Raw genomic sequence first — 9,983 nt, 5'->3', positions numbered from 1 at the left:
TAAATTATGAAATGTGGCAAAAAATGAAAGTATTTTGGAGCTCAGTGGTTCTGGATAGTATAGAAAAATTTTACTTTAAAATAAAATTTTAAGTTAATACAATTATTATGATCAGAAATACTTTACAAATATCGTTCTTGTTATGCGTTTCAACTGGGACAACCATTTGAGATGCACCACTTCTGACCTCCATTTCCCCTGCTAATAATGATCAGCTTTTGTGCGGCTTACCACCCAATACAAACAAGACAACAACTTAAAGGCTCATGAAATTGTTTTTGCATAAAATAATATGATATTGTTGAGTTTGAACTCGGTTTATGATGATAAAAGCCCAAGTCAGTCTTTGCTTGCTAATGATCCGGATTTCTACTCAACGAAGCAGCCAAGCAAGTAAGATTACTTTCTGCAAGTTAGATCTGAACCGCCTGCAATGTACAGTTCCGATCAATCCCTCTCAAGTGAAAGTAAGTGAGCATCCAAAACAAGTCGGGAGAAGCAACCGTGTGGTGTAAATTTCATCGTTAGAGACACAGAAAGGTTAGGAGGCGATAATGAGCTGCAGCCACCGCCCAGTTCTTGTAAACAAGGCCCGGGCTGTCTGGATGACACCCTGAGAGCAAACACAAATATCTATTTCCTCTTGGCTCTTATTGGCAGCGAAGCAGGAATCAAGACTCCACCCAAGCAGATCAGGACTGATATTCTGTTCTCTGTCCTCCCGCCAAGTTACACTCAGACAATGGTAGACAAGACGGAGGAATGCCCGCAAGGCTGATGCGGACGCTGTTTTGTCGAGCTTTCCTACCTTTTTTATCCCTCCATCTTTTCACATCTCCCTTCCAGTCTTTTCCCTGGTCTCTTTTTTTTTTAATGCCTTCTTTTCATAGAACTCAGCTCATCACGACACAAAGAGCGCCAGTCCTCCCCTGAGAGCAAGGCCGCCAGTCACTCGCTGCAACCAAATCATCTGTGGAGTAGAGGAGAGTGTCTTCTCCATGAGCAACAGATCACTTGGTCCACAATACCTTCCCCTTTTTTACACAGATATTGTGCACAGTGTGTTTGTTTCGGATTTTCAGTTTAATTCCCAACAGTTTATTGTGTTTACACTTCAGCAAAGAAAATCTTGGAAAGAAAACGTCAGAGATCATTTTGTCTTCAGCTAAAAAGAAAACACAAGATATACAATAATAATTTAAAAGCATTACAACCAACGTCTCATAGCAACTGTTCCACTTATTCCATAGAGATGAATTATCTTGAAGCGTTGTTTATATTTTTGTCAATCTGCAGACACAGTGGACAATATCTGACCGAACAAATGTAAACGTTAAAATCTTGTGTTGCGTTGGCAAACGCCCAGTGATTACAAATATGTCACTCTTAGGTCTATGCATATGTTCCAAAATTATTACAAAAGGTTTTTTTTGTTGTTTTTTTTTTGTCTCAGGTTCGCTTCCAACTGTCTTTGTTGCTCTGGGTCCTGATTTCATAGGACATTAGTGATTGCAAACTTTACAAATAAATCTTAAGAAAGGTTGCATGGAAAAAAAAACATTTTTAATATAAGTTTTGTGAGATGAGAGATTAGAGGTCAAAATGTTACTATCTGAAAAAGTAATGCATATTCCAAAAAAAAAAAAGCAACGTGTCCATCAAATAAATATGACTGAAATGTATAAAATTTTAATAATCCTGTTCAAGTTAGAGTTGATACGAAGTAACAAAGCGGTCTAGGACAAGTCAGAGCACTTGGGGTGGATTTCTGCAAGTTTCATGGAGCAAACTCGGTGTTTTTTTGGGGTGTAGCTACAAAGGGAGCCTTGCTGAACTTCTCGTGTTGACATTGGACACAAAGTACCTTCCTGTTCATGGAAATTATCTTTCAAATGAGAAATGTTTCTGATGTATAAAAACAGCGAGGCTGTGCCAAATCTTTCAAAAACAAAGACTTAGAAATGCATTTGCTCGGAATTACTTTGTTGTTAAAAAAAACACATAAACGTTTTGGATTGGCTCTGAAAATTTTGTGGAAAGCGTAACTTCGTATGATGCGTCCTAATTCCCAGCAAATAGCACGCCGCTATCATGTTGACAAACGTGAATAAATACTGACCTCTGCTGGACAAGAAAATTATAGCTCTCTGAACAATAACTCAGTACTCTGGTAAAAATACTGCATGAACCGTCGCTGTGAAACATTTGTCTAAAGGTGTTTTTCTTAAATACTGATAAATATAATCCAACTAAATTAGGAGATAATTTGTGTTTCTCCATTTCTCCTCAAAGTAGACACCATTTAAAACGTGTAGCTGTCTGTGATTATTCTGTACTGAAATGTTTCCCCTAGAACCAATATAACACACATTTAAACCAGGGGTTCCAATAAATATGGCAGCTTCGGTGTTCAACTATCTGAATGACACTGCAGTAAAATAAACCTAAACCTGAGAAGAAAGAAAATTAATTAAACAATTTTATTAACTGTTAAATCTGCCTTTTGGAATGGGGGGAGTAGAAAAGAGTGGGGTTGTTGTTGCTTTTCTATCAATTATTGTTGAATCCTAGTGTTTATATTTTGAGTCAGTCTTGTGTTGGTTGTAGTTTCTGAGTGTCCCCTGTGTCTTCTTGCTGTATTCTGTAGCTGCCTCTGTATTTAGTCGTTCACTTTCATTAGTTGTCCTCAGTTGCCTCGAGCCTGCTCCTCCATCTTGGCTGTTACTCATCAATCACTTTGCCCCCATCATGTAATAAGCTCCTCTAGTACAAATGCCTCCTAGTTTAGACAAATTGTCCTGTTTTGTTGATGCTTTTCTTCCTTGTTGCTATTTTGTCCTCCCGCTGGTTGTTGCTCATCATTGCTCTCCTGATTTTGTTCCTTTGTGTTCTCAGCGGTTTATGTTACTGCAACTATGTGTTTTAATGTTGGAACATTTTTGATTAATTGTTGATGTGTCTTGCACAAATGTTAGGGATCAAAATTGACACTTTGGCAAAAAAAAAAAAAATGCATTGCAGCCTTTCTTGCTTTGGGTTATTAATCTTCATCAATACTGAAACACAACAGAAGAACTCGGCTTCATCGAACACAATCTGCACTTTTTTCAGTGGAATACTCTTGCTCCCACACGTTTCGTAATCGTCACACTGCTTCCCATTTTTCTGATTATCCTCCCGTAATAAAATGGAAAGATTGGCATAAAATCACAAGTATCAACATTTCACTGTGTTGTATCACAATCAGGTTGTGTGAAACCAAAAAATTTAGACGGTTACGAACTCAGAGGGCATTTTGGATTCGAAACAGGCTGTGCATAAGTCGAGAAGACGTTTATAACCAAACTCCAGCCATGACCCCAAAATAAGACAAAATGCTTTCAAAACGAAACTCTCTCTTGTGAGTGGACCAAACTTTGTCAGTGACATTTTGAAAGAGATGGCGTGCTTGATGTGAATCCATCCTCGTGAATTTATAGCCACTGTGGCTTCACAATTAAAGCTTCTCCCACCTTTCAGTGTTAGACGTTTGCTGTTCTCTTGCAAAGTCCAGATGAACAAACTGGACATTTTCAAGGAGGCATTTTTATTCTTTAAGGACTTTTCTAGCTGATGTCATCTTGTGGTTATTAGACTGTAGCAAGAATTATTAGAGACCTTAATTTCTGTTTGAAAACTGTCTGTGTCTTCAAGTTTGTTGAATCCTTCAAGTTCAAAGACAGAAAGCCTTTACCATCAGAGGATTCACGATAGTCATGATAGTTTGACAGATATATATAAGTTTATAAGTTTGTTTTCTGTCTTTTGCTCCTGTTTCTTTGTGCATTTTGAGCAATCTGATTTACCTGCATAAATGTAAATATTTGTTTTTTCTGGTCTAAAAAGTGTGTGGAGGAATAATTGTTGGGTGCAAGAGGCCATCAGTGTTGCATAAATCCAAAAACAACACGAGGAAGAATTAATGTTTGTAAATTACATATACGTCTTCTAAAAGGTTTCTAAATAACCTTATGTATTTTGACATTGTTTGTCACCACTAGGTGGCAGCCTTGTAGCGTCAAAGACATGAACCTCAATGCGCCTTTCAATATAATGTAGAACGCAGCTTTGTTTTAGTGTCTTTCACCATGCATCCTCCTTGTCATGAAAATGTATTTTTAGAAAATCATTAGTAAAAAAAAAATTATCCTCTGAAAATGTAGATCATGTGGCAGAAATGCTAACTCTGCTAGACTCCGAGTTCTGTTGACATCTTGCCAGTTTTGATTAATGGGAGCTCATTTTCAGTGCAGTCAAGTTGCACATCAGGCATTTAGAAGTCACTTTTACTTTTTCGGGCTCCAACTGCAGGGAACGGTCCAAGAACAGAGGACGGCCGAGTGTGAGAAGGCAGCTCATTAGCTGCTTGGGCCCAGCAGTGACCGGTGTGTCCCAGGAGAACGGTTTAAGGATCTGGGAAACTCACCAAGATGGCAACAGCTGCAGCTCTGCACTAACCTGATGAAAACTCATCCTCTCTTCTCCCCGTTTCTTTCTGTGTTTAAACAGTTTTTTGTCCGGGCGTCCCAGTAGACCGCCTCAGAAAAGATCTCGATCCATCTGTGCTCCCATCGTTGTGGGGTTTAACCGCATGAAAGAGCTGCAGCATCAAGAGATCACTATTATCCATTCTGTCTACTAAGAGTGGAGGCTGTTGAGTGCAAGCTTGCACATTTGGGAATTGCACGTTTGGCTGACTGAACACGATGCTCTGCCGCTGACCTTCACTCTTCTTCCTGAATTTCCAACTCAAACCTACAGGATGTTTTTATCCTTTAACTTTGTTTTGACTGAATTTTGAAAGTCTACAATCTTACAGACATGGTCCCAAGTTCTCAAGACCCCTGACGGCAGATGTGAGGTTCAGACAGATTTTGAAAACAAACAAGAGAGAAAACACCGCATGTGCTCCTCAAGATGGCTAAAGATGCATTTCCTGATATTTAATGAGCAGTCACACATTTTCTAGAAGTTACGTGACATATAAAAGAATGTTTGCACCTGATATGACGTATCACGGAATATTAAGAACATCAGAAGTGGCAGACACATTTGTCCTTCTCATTTTATCGTAGGCTTCTTCTGTGTTTATTGTCATTTACCGCTGAAGTCTATGAATTAAAGATTCATTCATAGTCTTCAACAGATTTTTTAAAATGTTTATAATTTTCATGAATGAACTACATCTGCAAAAAAAAAAAAAAAGAAGTACACAAATATGCCAAAGAAAACAGGTTAGTAAAAACAGCTGAAAGTATTTCTACACACAGATGAACCTTTTTCCAAAAACAATCCCAACAAAGTCGTTGCTGAGCCTGGGGATCAGAATTGTTTCTAAGTCTTTAAGGAATTGCCTTGGGACAGGTGCAGACATCTTTTCAGCTCTAAAAAGGCTAAAACAGACAGAAAAACAAAACAATGAAAAGTTTAGGATACAGGACCAAAAGAATAGCAGCAGGAGATCAGTGTATGATACCAATCCATCAGTTTGTAACCACGCAGTTTACAGGCGATGGCTGTAAACTCTGATGGACAAATCGTCAGTCCTTCAGAGCACCAGCACAAAGTCCCACAGTGGACATCTATGAACACAGTCACCAATCAGGTGAGAAAGAGTTTTCTCTCAGCTGTTTGAAGCATTGGGCAGTGGAGCGCTGAGCTGAGCCGTCCTTAAATGTTGCTTTGCACTGCAGACGAGCTGGCTGAAAGAAGGTTACACTTCCCTTGCATTTGAGAAAGTTAAACTGGGGTGACTGGAAATACTGCAGGTGACTATAAATACAACTCTTTATGTAAAGACACAGTGGCGCAAAAAGTGGGTATGCAGCGCATGCAACGCATAGGGGTGCTGCACCAGAGGGGGCGTCAAAACCCCGTCTGGAGGGGGCGGCGATGATGTTTTCGCTTATACTTCAGCGCGCCTTACGCTCCTTCACCTCGCGCACACAACGAGGTAAATGTAGCAAGTTTTACCTTTCACGTATCATCGTCTCGGGGATACGTGAATTTCTCGGGAAATGCAATTTAAAAAAATTGCACTTTTTGAAATGCAATTCTCAGAAGGGATTTTCAGTGACTTATGATGTGAAGCAGAAACACGTCATAATAAAGGAAATGATTCAAACCAAACACTTTCAGAACCGGCTGCTGTGTTGCACTATGTTAGTGGAGGCTGAGAGGTTTAACAATTTGCACAATCGGCTGATAATTAACAACTGAAATAAAAATGCCTTAGCACTTAAAACACAAAATCTGTCTCTTATGAAGCAAATAAAGAAATAATAAAATCCAACAGTGCTTTTTTTTCTCTCTATTTATTATTACACCAATGTAAATCCACAGTAACAAAATAGGCTTGGATTTTAATGTATTTGTGAAAATAGGACAAATTGTGTACCATAAGTTATTGCTAAAATGTTATAAGATGTCAATAAGATTTGAATAGCACTACATAAGCTTTGTGTATTTACCCTAAACCTGTTTGTTTACTGATGTTGAATCAAACCCATGCTATTTAATGATACTCTGATTCAGCAATCAGCGATCAATATCATCACAAAAAAATAAATCAAATTCAAAAACAATTCAAAAACACCTAAAGGCTAATAAACGAAGCAGGCCTAAACACATGTACACAGTAAAACATTACAGTTCATAGAGTTGTTTAACTACAAAACCATAATATGCAGACAGGTGGACATGAAAGCAAATCTCAGAGTCAGTTCTGGAGATGCTTTTTGAGGTGAGAAGAGACGGACTACGCTGTAGCGCCACAAAGTCTTACAGCGGATGAGATGTCCTCCTCTGATCTTCCTGTCGACATGAAGGGCCACGTCTGGAAAAATTCACACAGAACAATAACAGAAGAAATTAGATACTAATTAGTCTCAAAAAATTATCAAGAAAACTTTTAAGGCTCAACATGAGACAGATGTGGTCATGCTTATTTAATAAATGGAGCTTTATTTCCCATTAAAGTATCTTTTTTTACCAAGCACGGCCGTTGGAGACGTTTCGTACCAGACTGACTGGATGTGCAAAGCTGTCCTCCAGCCGGTCCTCCTGCAGGATCTGTCTGAGATGACAGATGTAGCTGGACGCGAGACGCAGCGTGTCCAGTTTTGACAATTTGGTGTCTGCGGGAACCCAGGGCAGGCTCGTTTTCAGTCTGGAGAAAGCTTTGCTCAGCACTCTCATCCTCGCCCTCTCCCGAGCGTTGGCGGCGTTCCTCTGAGACTGCCTCGACTCCTTCTGGTGTGCCTTGGAGAGCCTGCTGTGGTCCTGCTGGATCCTCCTCTCCACACCCTCGCCTTCCAGATCTTTGTCCAAATACCGCCTGGTACTGAGGCGGGTGATTTTCCTCATGCTTGCAGAGACACTTCTGTGGAATATCTCGTCATCCTCAGGATCACTTAGATTCGAGCTTGTTGACATGGCTTTTTAAAAGTGCAGCAGAGTTTCTTTTTGTTAAAGATGAAAAAAAAAAAAAGTCTGATTGGATCCTTATCAGTTTAAAAATCCATGTGGTTACGATGTAGCTGCAGGGGCCCAGAAGGCCAGCATTCAATGGACTTACAAAGTAATGAGTTACATTTCAAAAACTGAATGTGGACCCCTCAAATTTAAGTGTCGTGCGCTTGGCCTCTTTGCATTTCTCCTCCCCTTTTCTCCAAACGTCCATGACCCCAGTGAGATTGCAACTCTGTCTCTTTGTGGAATCTGTTAAACAGTTGACTTGCACATCTCCAGCCGAATAATTTGGTTAAGCACTGTGAATTAATGGCTGCTTTTGGGTAATCCCTAGTCACTGTCTGGGGATTGATGTTACCAAAGCAACACAGGATCCCCGGTGTATTGTGCAGGAGGTTGCAACCTTCCCACTAGAAATGTGGCTGCTGCACACATATAGTAAATGTCCTTGCAGTTTGTTGCTCCTACAGATGTGCTTTAATAGAAATGTCTTAGGGAGCTTATCAAAAGCACCTAATCCTTTGCTGGTTTCACAGAGGGATTGGGTTTCTGCAGATGGAGCGGCCTTTCACACGCAGCCCTTGTGCACCAGCCCCAGCTGCTAGAGGTTCCCATGACATCTGGAGTGCTGGCATGACAAGGGTGTGGCAGATGCAAAGAGGCCCCATCTTCTTTCACATGTAGCAGCGTTTCTTTTTTTTTTTTACCGCTTAACGTGCGACGATTATGTGTTTGTTTTGCGTCCTCAAAAGGATCTCGTGTAACAATCAGCTTAAAGATTTGGTGTGGAGAGAAAAGGAGTAACACCTGTTGGTGAAGCGAAGAGGCAGTGTTAAAAACTCGCTACCGAAACGACTGACTGACCGGGAAAAGGTGACAGATTTGTGGAACAGACTGAATGTTTTTACTCCTTTTTTTTTTTAGAATGTTTAACAAAATGTGCTTTGTGTCAACTAAAAAAAGACTTGAAAAAAGATTTTGCCAAGAATGATCTACGTGCAACTAATATGTTGGTGTCTGGCTTTGTGGAACATGCCTTCATATTTGTCACAATACCTCCATTTATATCATACTTAAAAAGTAGCAAGAAGAAATCACTTGTCAAAAGGCAGTTCTGTGAAACGCCAGATGCAATTGGTACAGATTACAAGAAAAGAAGGTGCTCCCTTAGACGGGTTGGTATTTCAGGGCTGCTCTGTAATGCCTATGTGTGGCAGGAATCTAAACAATCAAAATAATCTTGAACACATCCCCCCTCCACCTTCCCACAGTGAAAATTGTTGGGTGACACAGATGCAGAAATGTGTTGTGGGTATGTGTTTTATTCAGCAAGGACAAAAGGAGCAGAGGTGAAGAGAAGATGGATGGAGTTAAGTAGAGAGAAAGACAGCAAGGGAAACTTTTAGAGGTTCCAAAAAACTTGACACTGTAGGACAAAGATTCCCCTTCCACTGCATTACTGACTTTGATCACGGCGGAGCTGCGATGGAACGATTTCCATTGAACCGTATTGATGTCAAATGAATCGGTGGCAAAATTCAAAACTTTGAAAAAGTAACATTTACAGGCACTCTCCAGTCAACCTGACAGAGCTGACTGAAGTTTTTCCATCAGCTTAAATGCTTAATCTTATGAAGCATGTCAGTCATTTTAAAAGTAAGCGACAGTTTTGTGACTCGGTCTTCCTTCTTTTCCAAGTCTAACGATGTTCCCTGAAGCAGGGACTCATTCCTTGCACCTTTGCTTTTCCATGCAGCTTTCCAAAAGACCAGCGATCGATCGGACCTTGCAGGGATTCCTGCTCTTAGCATATCCTTGGGTGAGTCATGACGTTGAGATATTGAGTTATGCCGGAATCATAGCGAGAGTTTCGGGCAGTCTGCCAACCGCATCCTCTATCACTTCATCCGTCAGCGAGGCAGCGGCCTGACTGACACCTATGAAGGTGCAAGCTAAGGGATTCTGCTGTCGGATTTACCGATCATCTGGTGAGCCGTCATCTTTTTTTTTTTTTGTGACGGACACAAAAAAGGCATCAGCTGTATGACATATGACATTATTCATCCTGGTGCTTCATTCAGTGTCAGAGGGAGAACAGGTGGAGATAAAACACTGTGCTCATTGGTCATTCTATGCATATACTTCCTAGAGTAAAACAGAAAAAATATTGCCCCAAACTTTGATGTAATTGATGGCTTTATGGTTGCTCTACTTGCCCTGGGGATAATTAAATTCAAGGCCAGTGGTAATAAATAACACTTTAAAGTGGACCTAAATGCGGAGTAGGTATTTTTCCATCAGCAGAGACTTTGACGGGGGCTTGACCTTCACCAGAGGTCCGCTGCGAGAAGCAGAGGGACAGGTGCAGGCTCATGATGTCAGTGCCTGAACTCTGTTTGCGTCTCGTGGTTCCCATGATCTTCACCAAAGCAGTTTGCAGCACTGGACTCAAGGCGAAAAAAGCAAAAGTCAGA

The 9,983-nt window shown here is 40.5% G+C and overlaps 1 protein-coding gene across 1 annotated transcript; it reads right to left on the bottom strand.

Moving 5' to 3' along the window:
- Window positions 1-6,334: 6,334 nt before the first annotated feature.
- On the bottom strand, window positions 6,335-9,971 carry msc (musculin (activated B-cell factor-1)). The gene is made up of 2 exons (XM_008396371.2): window positions 7,060-9,971; window positions 6,335-6,874 (listed from the first exon to the last, which is right to left on the bottom strand). The coding sequence occupies exons 1-2, from the start codon at window positions 7,471-7,473 to the stop codon at window positions 6,797-6,799; spliced, it is 492 nt and encodes a 163-aa protein (XP_008394593.1). The 5' UTR covers window positions 7,474-9,971; the 3' UTR covers window positions 6,335-6,796.
- Between the last annotated feature and the right edge of the window lie 12 nt (window positions 9,972-9,983).

Source organism: Poecilia reticulata, chromosome 20 (assembly GCF_904066995.2).
Source record: "Poecilia reticulata chromosome 20, P_reticulata-male-v2, whole genome shotgun sequence".
In the NCBI taxonomy this organism is placed as follows: Eukaryota; Metazoa; Chordata; class Actinopteri; order Cyprinodontiformes; family Poeciliidae; genus Poecilia; species Poecilia reticulata.
Note: the sequence above shows the minus strand (reverse complement) of the source record. Positions and strands in the feature narration are given on the sequence as shown.